This window comes from Zalophus californianus, chromosome 14 (genome assembly GCF_009762305.2).
Source record: "Zalophus californianus isolate mZalCal1 chromosome 14, mZalCal1.pri.v2, whole genome shotgun sequence".
NCBI lineage: Eukaryota > Metazoa > Chordata > Mammalia > Carnivora > Otariidae > Zalophus > Zalophus californianus.
Window position 1 is genome coordinate 32,387,708 of NC_045608.1, and position 20,075 is coordinate 32,407,782.

A 20,075-nucleotide genomic window follows, 5' to 3' on the forward strand; every position below is an offset into this window, starting at 1 on the left:
TTCTAAGACCATTGAAGAGATCTTGATGGAGTTCCAACACACACAATTGGAATTGAAATCATTCTGAAATGTGTATTTATTAACTAATAAATATCCACTAGGATATAGACAGGGAAGCTATAGGTAAGGAGAAAATCTCGTGATTTTTGTTTTGTATATTAACTTGCTTCGAACAACTGTAATTCACTGTTAAATTGTCCCCCTAATTTCAGTTCCCATTTTAAAATTCTCCCCATAGTTTGATAAGCATTTTAGACCAAATAGTGTTAAAACCAGCAACCTCTTCAAAGACTTCAGAAGCAAATACACAGAAAGCAGCTAGACAACCCCTGAGATAAAAATCTGCTCATGGTGTTGGCTGTGAATAATGAATGGTGGTTTCCATGTGTTAGTGTCAGCCATCTGGGCACCGTGTGCCCAAGGCAAGTCATCAGCTTTGGCTGAGCACCCTCCCTACAAATTCATAATCTCTTCCTTTACGTGTCAACCTTACAAAAAACAAATACAATTTTACATGCTCCATTATTCTCATATGAGATCTTCCTTACCCTTTCTTACATGTGTTTGTACATGTGTTTGTGTCATGGAAACAAATAGCAAATGAATAGAATGCAATTCATTTAGAAACAATGTTTGGCTGTATACCCTGCTTTATATTTTGCTTTGTGGATGAAATTTTGTCCGTGCCCTGAAAGCCTAAAATCTGACTGGAAAAATAAAACACATATTCATGTCAGCTGATTTTTCAAGGTTCTTGAACAAAAGACACAAAATCAGCAGTCTGCTGGCTACATGAGAAGTTTTGTGCATTTTCCCTGTAGATGACTTGGGAAAGACCGTTGGGGGGATAACCTGTGTAGCAGAGGTGTAACACGGTGATGTTTCCTACAAATCATTAAAAGTGGTCTAGGTTTTTGGAATTCAGAGGCCTTGAAAATAGTCTGCTGTAAACATGAAATTGACAACTTAAAAAAGTTGCAACCACAGAATATATTTGCAAAAAGAAAAAAGCTTCCATTCTGCTTCCAAGTTTTTTCAAGTATAGGAGCCCAAAACTGTGTGGCTTCTAACTAAAATAACTTCTAAACAAATATTGTGACTTATAAATGAAAACATAGAAATGGACACATCTAAAAATGTTGTATGAGTACATATGTAAGGAGAACATATGTTACCAATGCTAGAAACATCCTCTAGCTGGCAGGAGGAAGGCCTCCCATCCTCTATCGGCTAGATGGCGCCGAGGGGTTTTGGCAGATGTCACCGGGAGAAGAAAATGTCAGGTTGACAACTTCATGTTCCTCTGGGAAATACTGGTTTGCAGAGTGACCGTTTGAGACAATATCCACCCCTGAGATCTTCCAAAAGAAGCCAACAAAGCATTTGAGGGAATAATAAATGACATAGGGCAAGACACGATATGGGACACTGTTTGAATATTGAGCATGCTAGAGAAAATTAGCACTGGGGACAAAGACGGTGTTTCTGAATGATTTTGTCAATAAGCGTAGCATTAAACCAAGTTCAGGAAAGATCAAATCTCAACAGATGAGACGAAACTCAAGCAAGGCACAAAGTGCCATATTCTTTATGGCTAAAACTCAAAACACTTAGGAAATTATTTATTACTCAACTGTGCCATGGTTTGTAAACGTATTACTTAGATCCAGTGCATCTTTCTGAGTACAGGAGCAGGTTACTGTGCTTCAACGTGACAGTCTCAGAAATACAGGACCAGTCCTTGTTTTCCAGCAATAGCAATGACAGTAGTAATAATAATGGTAATAATGGCAGTTAATATTCATTGAATGATTACTATGCACCAGGCACTTTTCTTAGCACCCTATAAATTGTCTCTATCTGTATATACCACTGCATATTATGCAGGTTTTATGACTTTCTTCAACTTAGACAAGGACGCCAGGGCACTAAACTCTCAGTAATGATCAAAAGAAGCCATTGATGGTCCATGTAGATGCAGAGATGCAGACTGGTGCTTAATTCATCACCTGTGCTAAACTTGGGGTCATATGCTTTAGGCACTCATCAATTATCAAAGTAATGTGTTTATGAGTATTCTATGTAGTTAATTTTCTCCCCCAAAGTATTTTCCACCTCATGCCAGTTTTCATGCTCAGATTAAGGATTAAGGTCTCTAGCCACATGAGACTCCTGACCAATGGGATCAATACTCTTGTGGGCTGGAAAGTCTTTAAAAACAAGGCTGTCTAACTAATAACAAAATCAAAGAAACACATTGACAACAATACAATAATAGTGGGGGACTTTAACACCCCCCTGACTGAAATGGACAGATCATTGAAGCAAAAGATCGACAAGGAAATAAAGACTTTAAATGACACACTGGACCAAATGGACTTCACAGACATATTCAGAACATTCCATCCCAAAGCAACGGAATACACATTCTTCTCTAGTGCCCATGGAACATTCTCCAGAATTGATCACATCCTAGGTCACAAATCAGGTCTCAACCGGTACCAAAAGACTGGGATCATTCCCTGCATATTTTCAGACCACAATGCTTTGAAACTAGAACTTAATCAGAAGAGGAAAGTCGGAAAGAACTCAAATACATAGAGGCTAAAGAGCATCCTACTAAAGAATGAATGGGTCAACCAGGAAATTAAAGAAGAATTAAAAAAATTCATGGAAACCAATGAAAATAAAAACACACTGTTCAAAATCTTTGGGATACAGCAAAGGCAGTCCTGAGAGGAAAGTATAGAGCAATACAAGCCTTTCTCAAGAAACAAGAAAGGTCTCAAATACACAACCTAACCCTACACCTAAAGGAGCTGGAGAAAGAACAGCAGATAAAGCCCAAACCCAGCAGGAGAAGAGAAATCATAAAGATCAGAGCAGAAATCTATGAACTAGAAACCAAAAGAACAGTAGAACAGATCAACGAAACTAGGAGCTGGTTCTTTGAAAGAATTAACAAGATTGATAAACCCCTGGCCAGACTTATCAAAAAGAAAAGAAAAATGACCCAAATCAACAAAATCATGAATGAAAGAGGAGCGATCACAACCAACACCAAAGAAATACAATTATAAGAACATATTATGAGCAACTCTATGCCAGCAAATTAGATAACCTGGAAGAAATGGATGCATTCCTAGAAATGTATCAACTACCAAAATTGAACCAGGAAGAAAGAGAAAACCTGAACAGACCTATAACCACTAAGGAAATTGAAGCAGTCATCAAAAATCTCCCAAAAAACAAAAGCCCAGGGCCAGATGGCTTCCCAGTGGAATTCTACCAAACATTTCAAGAAGAATTAATACCTATTCTCCTGAAACTGTTCCAAAAAATAGAAATGGAAGGAAAACTTCCCAACTCATTTTATGAGGCCACCATTCCCTTGATCTCAAAACCAGACAAAGACCCCATCAAAAGGAGAATTACAGACCAATATCCTTGATGAACATGGATGCAAAAATTCTCACCAAAATACTAGCCAATAGGATCCAACAGTACATTAAAAGGATTATTCACCATGACCAAGTGGGATTTATTCCTGGGCTGCAAGGCTGGTTCAACATCCGGAAATCAATCAACGTGATACAATACATTAACAAAAGAAAGAACAAGAATCATATGATCCTCTCAATAGATGCAGAAAAAGCATTTGACAAAGTACAGCATCCTTTCTTGATCAAAACTCTTCAGAGTATAGGGATAGAGGGTACATACCTCAATATCATAAAAGCCATCTATGAAAAACCTACAGCAAATATCATTCTCCATGGGGAAAAGCTGAGAGCTTTTCCCCTAAGGTCCGGAACGCTGCAGGGATGTCCACTCTCACCACTGCTATTCAACATAGTATTAGAAGTCCTAGCCACAGCAATCAGACAACAAAAAGAAATCAAAGGCATCCAAATCGGCAAAGAGGAAGTCAAACTCTCACTCTTTGAAGATGATATGATACTGTATGTGGAAAACCCAAAAGACTCCACCCCAAAACTGCTAGAACTCATACAGGAATTCAGTAAAGTAGCAGGATATAAAATCAGTGCCAGAAATCAGTGGCATTCCTATACACCAACAACAAGACAGAAGAGAGAGAAATCAAGGAGTCGATCCCATTTACAATTGCACCCAAAACCATAAGATCCCTAGGAATAAATCTAACCAAAGAGGCAAGGATCTTTACTCAGAAAACTATAAAATACTCATGAAAGAAATTGAAGAAGACACAAAGAAATGGAAAAACATTCCATGCTCATGGATTGGAAGAACAAACATTGTGAAGATGTCAATGCTACCTAGAGCAATCTACACATTCAATGCAATCCCCATCAAAATACCATCCACCTTTTTCAAAGAAATGGAACAAATAATCCTAAAATTTTATGGAACCAGAAGAGACCCCGAATAGCCAGAGGAATATTGAAAAAGAAAAGCAAAGCCGGTGGCATCACAATTCCAGACTTCCAGCTCTATTACAAAGCTGTCATCTTCAAGACAGTATGGTACTGGCACAAAAACAGACACATAGATCAATGGAACAGAATAGAGAGCCCAGAAATGGACCCTCAACTCTATGGTCAACTAATCTTTGACAAAGCAGGAAAGAATGTCCAATGGCAAAAAGACAGTCTCTTCAACAAATGGTGTTGGGAACATTGGACAGCCACATGCAGAAGACTGAAACTGGACCATTTCCTTACACCACACACAAAAATAGACTCCAAATGGTTGAAAGACCTAAACGTGAGACAGGAGTCCATCAAAATCCTAAAGGAGAACACAGGCAGCAACCTCTTCGACCTCAGCCACAGCAACTTCTTCCTAGAAACATTGTCAAAGGCAAGGGAAGCAAGGGCAAAAATGAACTATTGGGATTTCATCAAGATAAAATGCTTTTGCACAGCAAAACAAACAGTCCACAAAACCGAAAGATGACCGACAGAATGGGAGAAAATATTTGCAAATGACATATCAGATAAAGGGCTAGTATCCAAAATCTATAAAGAACTTATCAAACTCAACACCCAAAGAACAAATAATCCAATCAAGAAATGGGCAGAAGACACGAACAGACATTTTTCCAAAGAAGACATCCAAATGGCCAACAGACACATGAAAAAGTGCTCAACATTGCTCGGCATCAGGGAAATCCAATCAAAACCTCAATGAGATACCACCTCACACCAGTCAGAATGGCTAAAATTAACAAGTCCGGAAAAGACAGATGTTGGCGGGGATGTGGAGAAAGGGGAACCCTCGTATACTGTTGGTGGGAATGCAAGCTGGTGCAGCCACTCTGGAAAACAGTATGGACATTCCTCAACAGTTGAAAATAGAGCTACCCTATGATCCAGCAATTGCACTACTGGGTATTTACCCCAAAGATACAAATGTAGGGATCCGAAGGGGTACGTGCACCCCAATGTTTATAGCAGCAATGTCCACAATAGCCAAACTGTGGAAAGAGTCAAGATGTCCATCAACAGATGAATGGATAAAGAAGAAGTGGTATATATACACAATGGAATATTATGCAGCCATCAAAAGGAATGAGATCTTGCCATTTGCAACAACGTGGATGGAACTGGAGGGTGTTATGCTGAGTGAAATAAGTCAATCAGAGAAAGACATGTATCATATGACCTCACTGTTATAAGGAATTCTTAATCTCAGGAAACAAACTGAGGGTTGCTGGAGTGGTGGGGGGTGGGAGGGATTGGGTTGCTGGGTGATAGACATTGGGGAGGGTATGTGCTATGTTGAGTGCTGTGAATTGTGCAAGACTGTTGAATCACAGATCTGTACCTCTGAAACAAATAATGCAATATATGTTAAGAAAAAAAAAGAAGAAGATAGCAGGAGGGGAAGAATGAAGGGGAGTAAGTTGGAGGGGGATAGGAACCATGAGAGACGATGGACTCTGAAAAACATACTGAGGGTTCTAGAGGGGAGGGGGGTGGGGGGATGGGTTAGCCTGGTGATGGGTATTAAAGAGGGCACATTCTTCGTGGAGCACTGGGTGTTATGCACAAACAATGAATCATGGAACACTACATCAAAAACTAATGATGTAATGTATGGTGATTAACATAATAAAAAAATTAAAACAAAAACAAAAACAAAAACAAGACTGTCTAGATATTAGATACTGCTTCTCAATTTAGGTAAATTTTAGGGTAAAATAGCTCTTGTAAAGACAATGCCATTGGCTACTGATATGCATGCCTGTGTCACCCCATTGTGAAAATGTAGCCCTCAAAATGTGGATTTAGTTTGGTGATGCTCCTATTGAAAACCAGTAGCAGGTCTCTGAGTTCTGTTATGTAAATGAGGATAGTGATTCTCTACTCAGACTGCACACCTCAGAATCACTTGAGAGCTTTCACAAAACTACAAGCATGGAGGGGATGGTGGGGGGATTATATCAGAATTTCTGGGTGTGGAGACTGAGAATTGAGATTCCATTAGAAGTTCCCCAGGTGACTGTCACATGCAGCCAAGATGGAGAACACTTTATATGTGTAGTCTAGACAATTAAAACTCCTTAGGGTGTATGTGCTGGTAAGACTAAGAAGAGGGATCCGGGTCTTAGTATCTTTAAGAACCAAACAGCCATATTGGCACACAATGTGGCAGAGAAAGCAAGATATACATTTGGTAAGATCACCTATCTGCTGGGTTTCTTGTGTTTTCTAACTTAGGCATCCGCATTAGTTATTTTGAAGGCATCTATATGGCTGGTATATAGAAAGCCTAGAAAGGATGTGAGGAAATATTCAGAAAATACTGAGCATTCATGTAGTTACACAACACTTTTCAAAATTCAGGAGGGCTTTGAGACTTCTTAGTTAGGCCCCAAGAACAAGTTGTATCAAGGAGAGAGAGTGGAGAAAAAGGGAGAACACCATCTATGAACGTCCAAATGCTAGGCAGGTCAGAAAGGGTACAGATTCTGCAAAACACAAAACAGTTCTTGGTAGTAATCAATGATTTGCTGATAATTTTAAGTTCCTATTGTCTCCTTCACCCCTACTTTTAGGCTCATGACCACATTTGGGGTTTAGATATCCAGGCTTCTTCAGAGCTCCAGAACACACAAATGGTCTAAGTTTTGGAGTATCTTCACAAGATTTTGCTACCTCCAGTCTCATAAAAAAAGTAACGGTTCAGTTTATCATTCTCAGAGAATTTGGGAAGGCATCTGAACTTAAAACGCAAGTTTACTGTATCTCAAAGAAGGGAGACCTGGTTAACACAGAGAACCAAGGTTTGAATAATTTTCATCAGTAGATTTTTCATCATCTCCAACCAATCCAGCCTAGAATGCTGGTCTGAATGAAGTTAAATTCTTCCCTCTCTGTCCTCTTGGGGGAAAAACCAATTCTGAATGGTCCTCCCTAGAGATCAGAAAATCATCTATCTGCCTTCTGTTTCTGAGAATTCCAGCCGGAGCAGATCTCCCCAGTTCTTGGATAATGGGGAAATGAGGGATCCAGACACACTGGAGTCTCCCTGCTGGTACCAGATTTCTCTAGATCTCACCCAGAGAACAAGAAAAAAAAAAAGGAGGTTATTAGGAGAAAAGGGAAACGGCACTTTTTCCCAGGAGTTATAACAAGCAACAAACAAATCTGAGGCGAAAAGAAGAGTTCTCCAAAATGTACTAAGGGGGTACATAGCTGAACGCCCATTCAGCTATTCTCGGTAAGACCGGGGATTTCTCAGAGCCCATTCAGCTTTGAAACTTCTCACAAGGTTAAATATGGACGGGGTCATTGGTCTGGATTGATTCCGGGTTCTATTTTTCTTAATCAGTGCAAGTGGGTACGCGTGAACCCGGCACAAGTGACAGTCCCACAAAGTTGTTCAAGCCCCTGACTACTCTTGTGCCACACCTGTGCAGTTTTCCTGGCGCACCCAACGATTCTCTGCGTTTGGGTAAGTTCAGGGGCACTCCCTGTGGACAGGATGCAAGGATGTATGGCTTCTGTTCTGCAGAATGACCAGACAGAGCAGGGCTGAGGGTCTGCTGGAGCCAGCAGCGGTGGAAAGGCGCCGAGCCCCGGTGACAGAACGCTTAAAAGTCCAGCCGGCGGGAGAGGCCGCGCTTCTCCCTGCGCGCCGGCGCCGCGGATGGGGGCGCGCTCGCCGCCGCGGATGGGGGCGCGCTCGCCGCGTCCGTGCTCCGCGCCCGCCTCCCGAGCTGCAGCGCAGGGCCGGGCTCCCCGCGCGCCGGCTCCGGAGCCGCAGTCCCATTGGTCCGGGGGCACGCCCGTCCCCGAGTGAGGCTTCGAAAGTTTCATTGAAGGTGGAGAAGTGCGCGCCTGCCCGGGAGCGGGGGCTGCGCCGCCTGGGTGAGGCTGCACCGCGGCGGGCGGGGGGCGAGCTGGCATCCGGACGGCGTTTGGTTTTCATTTTATTTATTTATTTTTTTAAGTTGAGGCCGTGGAGGAGGGAATTGGAGCCGGACCCACTGGCTGTGTGCTTTCGTCTCGATTTCTGCCCAAGCTCGCACGATTCCTCCTAGTGAGGGAGGGACTCGCAGCCCCACCCCCGGACCGATAGCTCGAGCCCGGTGCAGTCGGGGATGGTTCTGCGCGCTTGGCCGCTCCCACCCGGGTCTCTCCGGCACGAAGCTGGGGGGCGCAGAGGCTGAGCTGCGCCGCCGCTCGAGGAGCCGCCGCGGGGCGGCTCGGGACCTCGGGCAGGTCCGAGAGTGCGGGCAGAGGGCGGCGCGCCACAGCCTGCGTGGGCAGGGGGCCGGCGCCCGGCAGCAGAGGCACGTTGGCTCTCACCTCCAGTGGGGGTTCCGCGAAGAAAACTCCCCTCCCGGCCCTGAGCGACGCCCCAGGAGCCGGGCTAAAGGACAACACGCCCTTCCTGCCCCCTTTCCTCGCCGCGCCGCCCCCCGGGACCCTCCCGGAGTGCCCCCGTCCACGACTCTGGCCCCGGCCACCCGCTGAAGAGGCTGCTGCCACCGGGTTGGGGATTCCACACTTCATGGGCCGACAGTGGGGGGGTCGGGCGCTTGGCGAGGGGGCTACCTAGAGCCTGGTTAGGGGAGGCCGAGCGCCCGGCGAGGCGCCGCAGAGAGACGGGCCAAGGGGCGAGCGAGAGCCCGGTGAGGGGTGGCCCACAGCCCGGGGAGCGCGCCCCTCGGGGCGGACAGCGCGGCGGCCCTCTGCGAGGCGATGCCAGGTCGGCTGCGAGCCGCCCGCCGCCCGAGGCCCTAGGTGGACATGGACCTGGCGCCCCAGTCTTAGGGACCCTCGAAATTCGCCTCTCTTCTTGGACTCGCCGGACCGACGCGATGGCCTCGGAAGTGGTGTGCGGGCTCATCTTCAGGCTGCTGCTCCCCATCTGCCTGGCAGTAGGTAAGTGTGGTCCGCTCGCGGAGGTTACTTGGGGAGGCTAAAGGGGGCGCCTAGGGAGGGGGCCAGGCTTCCGACTAAACCTTAAGTTAAGGGCTCTAGTGCTCGGGAACTTGGTTGGGGAAGCCCGCGCCACTGTTCTTGTACCAGGGGAGTCAGACGCGTGCTGTCGCGAGTGCCACAGCTGGGCGCTCTCCCTTCCCGCGCTGGGGCGCACGACCGGGGTCTCTCAGAACCGCCCAGGGTTCTGGCGGCCAGGATTGGCATGTGCTCAAGACTCTTTGTGTTGAACTTAGTTACACGTGGAATTTCTTTCGTCGAGTATTGACTTGTGCACAAAGGATGCGAATCTTTCTGGAAGGCGGTTGTATACTGCCTTCCCAGGTACAGTGCAGCGTCGAACCAGATTCCCCTCCGCCCCCCGTCCGCAGACGCACAGCACCTGGTTGTATCCAGACCGTACCGAAGCCATTTCGCCCCCACCCCCTATCCCAGCAACTGTGAGGGAAGAAGTGAAGGACTCTGGCCATTCTAAAAAGAAAATAAATTAGAAGGTACAGGGAAACAGTGTCCTCACGTTGCTTACTTTTCTTTTATTGCACAAAAGCCCCTACAACAAAAGCGCTGGGTGCTGGGGCCATAGAGGACCAAGACGCAGTTCCGCCGTCCAGGCGTCCGCCCTTACAAATCTTTAAAGGGTTGGAGAGCCGGACTGCGACTCCCTGGGACCGGTGAGGGTTAAGGGAAGGCCAGAAGGGAACCCCTTCGACTCCCAGTAAAGGATCTCACTATTTCTATAGGGTTGGCGGGGCTTTAAAAGCAACTGGGTCTCAGGTCTAAAGACTGGCATCCTGCCTGGAGTGAGAGTTTCTGAGTTTCTCCTCTAATAGAAGGTGCCTGTTACACCGAATCCCACTTCTAGGAATGACTGACAGCGCCTTACTTTTCACTTCCCCCACCAGAGCTAGAAAACAGAACACCTTTTACCAAGCAGCAGCTGCATTTACAAAGAAAGCGTGGCCTTCGCAGAAAAAGCCACATTTCTGCAGTTTGCTAGAGGTTGAGGACTCAAGATCACACCTGTGCTAAGTGTTTTTATTTGCTCAGGTAATAGATAGGGGGGCTCCAGAGTGTTTCCTGAGGGTCTAATGCCAGCTACTTGGGAGGATTTTGTAGTCGAGTATTAAGGTGTCAGAAGCCTCCGCAGAAAGCCAGAGAACGCTTCTAGAGTGAAAACAGTCCCTAGCGAAGACACAAGGTCCTCGGCAGCTGGAGGGCTCGGGGCGCAAGTGCTGGTCTTTCTTTGCCATTTGAGTTTCCAGGCAGGACCATTTTGCAGGCATCTTCATCCTTAACAACCGCGCACGGAGGTGAGAAGCGCAGCATCCACGGGGTTTACGTGGACGTCTCTCTCTGCCAGTTTGCTTAAGTTTCAAAACGGAAAAGGCTCTGGGAGAGCGCTGTGGGGAAAAGAGCGCCGGGATACTTCTGGTGCCTTACGTACACACGGTCTGGGGAATCGTCTGAGTATCTGAAGCACCTGGAACCGTGCCTGGCTCCTTTACTGTTTGCCCAGTGGAAGCCAGAGCCTGAGTTAACAACGGGCTTTCAGTCTGAGGGCCGATTTGTGGTTGTCCGTGCTGACGGGGCAGGAGGCCTGGGGAGTGGCACGAGGGTCAGAAGGCACTCTCTTCCCCTCTCCGCACCTCACCATCCCCACTTCTTCCCCCACCCCAGCCTTTTCCCCCTCCCCGCCTCCTCTCCGGGTAGCAGCTCGAGGCGACTCTTGGAAGAGCTGGGCAGGTGGTTACCTGCTGCCCGCTCAGTCCAGTCTGAGCTGAGTGTTGTGACAGCAGGGATTACCCGCTGTTGGCCACCCACCTCGCCCTGAGCTTCGGCCCTTGCAGAAGGCAGCTCGGCCGCACGGGATGCTCCGCGGCTGCAGGGGCCCGGGCCATGTCATTCCGTCTAATCACTGGTGGTCTACACCGCAAAACCCAATCGGTGGGACTGCTCTGAGCTCTGCCCTCCAGAGGGGCAGGGTCCTACCGCACTCCCAGCTCCCGCGCCCCGAGGTTCGAGGCGGCAGCCGCGACTCCAGCCCTCAGCGGAGGCTACCAGGGGTTCACGCGGAGCGGGAGCGCTGCGCGCGGACCGGATCCCGGCCCCGCCCGGCCCCTGACTCCCGCCCTCTGACTTGTTCCTCGGCGCCCCGTGGGTCCCGCGCAGTGGCTTGCCCTCGGGACCTGACCTTCCTGGAAGGAAAACTGCTTCCAGGGACTCAGACGCTACCCCTCCACCCCGCGCCCCTTGTCCTGCTCCATAGCTCCAGGGAAAGCCGGAGTCGGCCCAGGTGATCCTCGGCCGCCTTCCCTTTCCAGCTTACGCTTCTGGATTCCCACGCATCTTCTGGGCTAAGAGAAGGAAGGCTAACCTGTATGTGGCTGGCTGGGTGGGTGGGTGGGGGTGCTGTGGAGGCCCCCAGCTCGGTCTGGAGCCTGTTGCTTCCCCCACCGTTGTGGAAAGCCGACGTAAGGGAAGGTGAAGCACAAGGACCTCGGACCTCAGACTTCCTCCCCTGCCTGAAAGAGAGCGAGAACTCCTGGGAAGACGGGAGGGCTGATCCCTTGAGTACCCCCTCACTTGTTGGCAGCTGCTTAGGAAAGACAACCCACTTCCTAGCGACTAGATGCCTTCTAATCATTGTACTTCTAGAGACAGAAAGGGACTGGGTAGGTGTCGCCTGATTGGGCATTCAATTCTCAACAAGAAGTGGATATTTTCAAGGTTATTGGAGGATTTTCAGGTCTGCCTACTCCCAAGGTGCTACTAAATCAAATATTCAGGTTTCCCTAATATCCTGGTCATGGAGAGTGCAATGATCTGTTTGCCGTTAGAATCGATTTTTACATTTTAGCCATCTATTTTTATACCTGGGCAAGGCAACCTTCAAAGCCAGGCCTTTGTAGAAGCTTGTGTATTTAAAAACAAAACAAAACAAAACAAAACAAAACAAAACATTTCTCTAACATTGCTGTTGAAATTTTTCTGCACAGGTATGCTCTAGCCATTTTGACTAACGGTAGATATTAAAATTAACTGCCATTTTGTTTAAACTGATGCTTAAGGTTTTTCTTTTTTCCTGTAGAAAAAAGTTTACAGAGAAGTGAGAAGTGAAATCAGGCCTCTGTTATGCAGGTATTACGTGGTTCTTGAGCATTAAAAGCAAAATAGAAACCATAATATAATATAATATAATAAATATAATATAATATAAAATATGTTGTTTACCATCCAAAATGAATATCCAGTGACAGATTTTTCCACATCAGTAGAAACTGAAAATTTTAAAGATCTCCAGAATTATTTATGATTACTTGGGTAGCCATTCTGACTTTTTTCTTACAGATGATGCATCGGGGAAAAAAACAAAACAGACAAAAGCTTCCATAATATTATGAAATCTCTAATAATTATAATATCTAATCATTGTTGAGCACTTTAAAAATATTTTTACACTCATTTTTCTTTTAACGTGATTGTACTGTGCCCCCATCTTTATGATTTGAGTCTATTCATGGGTCAGAACTGGATTTGTACATTTTAACTCACATGCACTTGACCCATTCATTCCATTTTGCCTAGCGCTGCTTGGAGTTTCCTAATGTCTTGCCTAAAGAGCCAACTTAACCATTTTCAGATCAGGGGAGGGGAGCTGGCTTGAACAGAACAGATTGGTCCAGGAGGGGCAGAACCACAGTGGCATCACTACTTTATGCTTCCCTTAAATGAAGTGACCAGAGCTTAGGAGAGAACAGAGCAGAACAGGAGACTATAGAGCACACAAAAACAATCAACCAACCAACTAGTGCTCTGAGAAAAAAATCACACTTGGGTAATTGTGCAAAACCTGGAATAATTTCTAAAATTCCTTTCAGAGATATTGGATAAAAATTGGAGCAAAACCATGGAGTCACTTTTGAAATAGGTATGGGTGTATCTATCTAAATGTAATTTTTTCTCTACAGCATAATATATTTCTCCCTGTGTGGCATGTGTCATTTTGAAATCACACTTACATACACCCCAAGAATTATAGATGATGCCCTGCTATAGCTCTCAGAAGAAGGAGGTTTCAGCTGTTGAAGGATGCATTAACAGTGATGAAAGTTACTTTCTTTTCTGTTACACCTTCTCAGTCTTATATAGGTAGATACTATTTATCATTTTCAGAAAGGAGAAAAGTAATAGTGGAAAGGATTAGAAATATGTAGTTTAATTCTAAAATAAAATAATTTTGTAAACACAGATGGACATGATCATTTTGTTGCATGGGTTGTAGAAGCTGGAGCTGTGTGTCAAGCCTGTGGGTTTGGCAGTGGGCATGTTGCTTTACAGGGAATATATGCTTGTGCATAATCGGCAATAAGCAGGCTGCTTTGGACCTCACCTTCGGGGGGAAAAGAGGTTGTGACTTGGCAATTTCAAAGTTCTGCTTTCACATCCTGGCTCTGCCCTTTACTATGTGATCATAGAGTTGGTTTTGCTTGTTTCTCTTTTCTTTTTGTAAAAGGGAGTTATTAATGCCTCCTTCCTTGGGCAGGTGTGAGATAGTGTGCCCAGCCACACCTTGTATAATGCCTAGCCCTCCCTCCCCGCCCCCCCTTGTCCTGCTCCATACCTCCAGGGAAAGCCGGAGTCAGCCCAGGTGATCCTTGGCCACCTTCCCTTTCCAGCTTACACTTCTGGATTCCCACGCATCTTCTGGGCTAACAGAAGGAAGGCTAACCTGTATGTGCTCAAAGTGGGAGGTATTATTATTGCATTTATGTAGATGAGCAGAAGAGCAGGGATGCTTGAAGAATGTCTTGATAGAAATTAAGACTAACAGGTAGTGACATGGGTCATAAAGATACTGATATGAGTCGGTGGGATTCACATGAAAGCAACTCTGTACCTTCCTACAGCCAAATTATGCAATTGAAAGTGAGTGTGGGTGTGTTGTGGGAGAATTTTTTTTTTAAAGATTTTATTTATTTGAGAGAGAGAGAGATAGCAAGAGCAGGAACACAAGCAAGGGGAGTGGGAGAGGGAGAAGCAGGCTTCCCGCCAAGCAGGGAGCCTGATGCGGGGCTCGATCCTGGGACCCTGGGATCATGACCCGAGCCAAAGGCAGACGCTTAGCAACTGAGCCACCCAGGCGCCCCGTGGGAGAATTTTTAATTATCAGGATTTTTCACACCAGTTTTGCTCAATATTCCACATATGCACAATTGCATTCTTCTGGTTAAATAATAGGGTTTGCATAGACCTATGCTGACAGTGCTTACTTTTGACTTTCTGACACTAAACCACCAATTTCATGGTATTTATTGAATATAATTTTATTTATTTATCTGCTTTTACACAGGCATTTTCCTTTTGGTTCCTATGCTACTATAATTGTATATGAAGTTGCACAGTAACAGTATATAATATTTAACTTTTCCCATAAATATTCAGGAGAACTTAGAATAGTATAGGCACACCTGGATATTTAAGAGCAGTTGATTGAGAACAATATGATGATACAACACATATAATGTAAAACATTAAATTTTGTAAGATTTGTAGATTTAAACAGTTGTTTTGAGGACGTGGAATCAGGTATACACAATAAAACAAGTATATCATTGAATTGAGGCTAAACACAAAGGTGTATTGGAAGACATTTTTAAAGTATTTGGCTATAAGTGATAAGCGTATATGAGGCTTATCACATTCACCAGATCCTCCACTTGGCCTTTCAGACCCATCAGGACATGGCAGGGTCAAGAAAGATAAATCCTCAGTATCTGTGGAGAGAGCACATCAGATATTTTTGACAATTTCATAATTGTGACCTATCCAGTAATCTTAATGGGTCTGGAGCATTTAGCTAAATCATTTTGAAATTTAAGAATGATAACATAAATTTTTGCATCTTTTCTATTTATTGGTAGATTTTTAAAAAAAAACTATATATAATAGCAATTAAAATGCATTTCAAGTCTCTTGCAGAATATACATTTTTTTTGCTTTGTTTTATCATCAGGATGGTAAAGTTTTCTGATTGCCACTTTTGAATTATCTTATTTGCTGTACTTGTAGGCACAATTCAACAAGGATATTATGGATGGACATATTTAAACTTCTTGGTATGTGAATTCCAAATTTTAGGTACACTTTATAAAAAAGAATAGGTCTGCTGTATCTATCTGTGGGGTTAGTTCCAGCTTTCTGTTGCAATTTCACCAGTCTTCTGGGGGTGAAGGTGTTGCTGAGACTTTACTCTCTCTTTTTATTTTATTTTTATTTTCCAGTTTTATTGAGAAATGACTGACATACATCCCTGTGTAAATGAAAGGAGCGCGGCATGATGGCTTGACTTACATATATTGTGATGTGATCACCACAGTAGGTTCAGCTAACATCTATCTTTCACATAGATACCATAAAATGAACAGAAAGAAAAGAATAAAGGAGAAGAATTCTTGTGTTGGGAATTCTTAAGATTTCTTCTCTTCACACCTTTGCTATAACTCACATGGCAGGGTTAACTGTGGTCATCATGCTGTGCATTATATCCCTAGTACTTGTATATCTCATAACTGAAGGGTTGTATCTTTTGACCAGCTTCCTCTAATTCCTCTCCCTCTCCCACCCCCTGCATATTTTTTTTAGATTACACATATAAGTGAAATTATACAGTATTTATTTTGTGTTTCTCTATCTGACTTATTTCAGTTAGCATAGTGCCCTTGCGGTCCATCCATGTTGTTGCAAATGGTAGGATTTCCTAATTTTTTAATGGCAGAATAATATTCCATTGTGTGTGTGTATGTACGTATATATGTATATTTCTTTATACATTCATCCATCGATAGACACTTAAGTTGTTCCCATGTCTTTGCTATTGTAAACAGAGCTGCTATGAAAATGGGGGTGCAGATATTTTTCTGAGTTAGTGTTTTCATTATCATTGGATATATTCCCAGAAGTGGAGTTGCTGGATGATATAGTAGTTCTATTTTTCCTTTTTTTGAGGATTCTTCATACTATTTTCAATGGTGGCCACAGCATTTTACAATCCCACCGACAGTCACAAGGGTTCTCTTTTCTTCACATCCATGCCAGCATTTGTCATCTCATCTTTTTGATGACGGCCATCCTAATGGGTGTGAGATGCTATCTCACTGTAGTTTTAAATTGTATTTCCCTGATGATAAGTGATGTTGAGTATCCTTTCATGTACCTGTTGGCCTTTTGTATATCTTCTTTGGAATAATGTCTATCCAGGTTCTTTGCCCATTTTTTATTTGGGTTATTTGGTTTTTTAGCTATTGAGTTGTTGGAGTTCTTTATATAGTTTGGATATTAACCCCTTATTAGATATGAGGTTTGCAATATTTGCAATATTTTCCCCATAGGTTGTCATTTCACTTTGTTGTTGTTTTTCCATGCAAAAACTTTTTAGTTTGATGTAGTCCCACTTGTTTATTTTTGGTTTTGTTCCTTATGCTTTAGGTGTCACATCCAAAAATTCATTACCAATTCTCATGCCAAGGAGCTTTGTTCTTGTTTTCTTCTAGAAATTTCATGGCTTCAGGTCTTGTCTTTTTCAGTCTTCAGTCATTTTGAGTTAATTTCTATGAGTGGTATAAGATATGGGTTCAGTTTCATTCTTTCACATATCCGGTTTTTCCAGGATCACTTATTAAGGAGACTGTGTTTTCTCCATTGAGAATTCTTGGCTCCCTTATCAAATATTAGTTGACTGTATATGTTTGGGTTTATATCTGGGCTCTCAATTCTGTTCTGTTTGTCTGCTTGACTATCTTTATGCCAATACCATACTGTTTTTATGACTGTAGCTTTATTATATAACTTGAAATCAAGAAGCATGATGCCTCCTGCTTTGTCTTTCTCAAGATTTCTTTGGCTATTCAGGGTCTTTTGTGGTTTCATATAAACTTTAGGAGTGTTTTGTCTACTTCTGTAAACAATGCTATTGGAATCTTGATAAGGATTGCGTTGAATCTATAGCTGGCTCTTGGTAGTATTGACATTTTAACAATATTAATTCTTCCAATCCATGAACATGGGATACCATTCCATTTATTTGTGTCACCTTCAATTTCTTTCATCAATATCTTGTCGTTTTCAGCATAGATATCTTTCATCTTCTTAGTATTTTATTGTTAAATTTCTTCCAATTTTATTGCTTTTGATGCTATTGGAAATTTCTTTATTTTTTGAAAATTTCATTATTAGTGCATTAACTTCTTTTTTGAGGAGTTATTTATTCTCTTACCCAAATTCAGATGGATTCTCCTTTAAGTATTTTTTCCAACTCTGAGCTGTCTACCTCACTCCCCTCCTCCTCCCTTTAGACTTGGTTTGGTCAACACCAAGCTTCTTATCTTTCTCCTGCAGCCAGCTCTTGTGAGCTCAGTACAAGATTTCCCTCCTCTCTTTGACTTGCACATTTACAATGATACTGTTGGTGTCATTGACCCTCAGGTGCAAGGGCTTTGCAAATCAAGTATCTTGTTCATAGATATTCCTCTAGGTTTGTCTTTGCTCTTTCATCTCAGTCAACAGACGGTTGTCTTGTGTTCACATCCTGCGTGTTCTGTAGTGTTAGAGAACCTCAAACCTCCATCTTGGCCTCTTGGCCTCTTTCCATCCTTCCCATGTACTGAGCCTGCTCAAAGCTTTCCAGAATTGATTCTACAGAACATGGAGCTTTTGTCAGCATCAGTTACATTCCAGCTTCACCCCAGTCAAATCAGACAAACCACTGTTGTCATTCTACATTCCATACAGTGCTTGGTTATCAGCCCAGGAAGTTTGTATTCCTCTCCTGGGAGCAAGTAGATTCTTTTCTCCAGTCGACAGATGACCATTTAAGCCAGTTTCAATCAAAGACAATTCTATTCTTTGCAAGTCCTTTTTAAAATACAGGTTTCTCAGGCTAATGAGGCTTAGATAAGATAAACTTTATATTTCTCACATGATAGTCAAGATGTAGGTGATTCAAAGCTGGTACGTTAACCATGATCTATGATGTTACCTGGGTAAGCCACCATTGCTTTGCTACCTTGCAGGTGTTGTAGTCATCCCTGTGGTTGAAGGTAATCTGTTCCCATGTTTACATCAAGCTGAAGGATGGAGGAAGTAAACACAGAAGGGACACTTCTTCCTCACCCTCTAAGGACACAACCTGGAAGTTGCATGAATCGCTTCTGTTCACATCCCATTAGCTTGAGTTTAATAATATTATTTACCAACCTAACTGCAAGGAAATCTGGGAAATATCTTTAGTTTGGCGTAATGAGCTCAGCCAACAATGGGGAATATGGTTCTGTTACAGTGATATCGAAAGAAATTAGTCAAAGCCTCCTTTGGGGACCTGCTTATCAAGAGCAACATAATTTCAATGGGCAGATGATTTGAAATTCCAGTCAACTTCAAAGAAGCTTTGGAATGAGACCTGTTGGAAGTTGAGTACTGTCTGTCTGGACCCCTACGGCCTCTCTCCCCATTCCCCCATCATATATGCTGGAAGGCACCATTGTTTATTGTTACCTTTGGAACAATGTGACATCTGTGACATCTTTTCCCCTTCTTTAATTCTCCTTCCGAGGCAGAATTTAATGTTCACCTGACACTTGGTTCATATTATCACAGAATTTTGTACTTAGTTGTATGATTGTTCTCTTCCGTTCCATGTATCTGCAAGTTCAGGGACCCTCTGTAATCCTTCTTGATCTCCTTACCACTCATTTATTGCCTAACACATAGTAGGTATTTTAAAATATATATATCTTTTGAATTAGGTTTTTTTTTTTTTTGGCTGCAGAGTTGTGTTCAGTCATTACACTTCAGCTGTCTAGCAAGGGCTACAATATCCAGTGAATACTGAAGAAATATTTGCTAATTGATTAATTAAGGAATTCATGGGCTAAACATTTTCTCTTGAATATCTCAGAAGTGGGAAAATTCAGTTAGGTCTAGCATATTCTAGCCATTGGGTTTTCTGTCTTTGAATATAAAATTCACAACAGTCCAATTTACATGCCCTCTGACTTTCAAAATGTGAATTTGATCAACATGGGGATGAATAAATTTTACTTGCTTTGCAGTGACTAGAGAAGGAGAAATGCATTTGACAATGGTAAAGATTGCCCGGAACATCATCCTTGGAGTGCATATGATTTTTTGAAATGTTTTCAGCTCTCCTGGAACCACACAAATTGATCTGTTTTCTGTTGTGGTCAAATCTGCTCAGTTAGCAGTTTTGGCCACAGGTGCAGGAAGGAGGAAGAGTGTAGAACCTTAACAAGCTGATGATTCTGAACCAGAGCTCCATGGAAATGAATTATAGATCCGTGCAGCATTGAGTTGTTCCTGCCCCTGCCATTTCTTTTCTCCTTCTGCCTTCCCTAGACTGTACCTGCTTGCTAGCAGCATTCCACTTTGGCATTGCCACAGGAGTATGTGTCCCTGCTGGAGAATCTACACCGCGAGTATTTTGGAAAAGGTTCTGGTCTGAAAGTCTAAGGAATAAATCTCGACCCTATTCATAATGAGCTATGTGACTTTGCCAAGTCACAGAAACTCTCTATTCCTCAATTATATCATCTAGAATATGAGGTGCTCAAGACTGAGAAATATTTT

The 20,075-nt window shown here is 43.5% G+C and overlaps 1 protein-coding gene across 1 annotated transcript in view; it reads left to right on the plus strand.

Moving 5' to 3' along the window:
* The first annotated feature begins 9,267 nt into the window (after positions 1-9,267).
* Positions 9,268-20,075, plus strand: part of PIEZO2 (piezo type mechanosensitive ion channel component 2) — a 526,331-nt gene continuing 515,523 nt past the window's right edge. Inside the window, exon 1 of the mRNA XM_035724088.1 lies at positions 9,268-9,377. Coding sequence (XP_035579981.1) covers positions 9,314-9,377 — 64 coding nt within the window. The 5' untranslated portion in view covers positions 9,268-9,313. The remainder of the gene's footprint in view (positions 9,378-20,075) is intronic.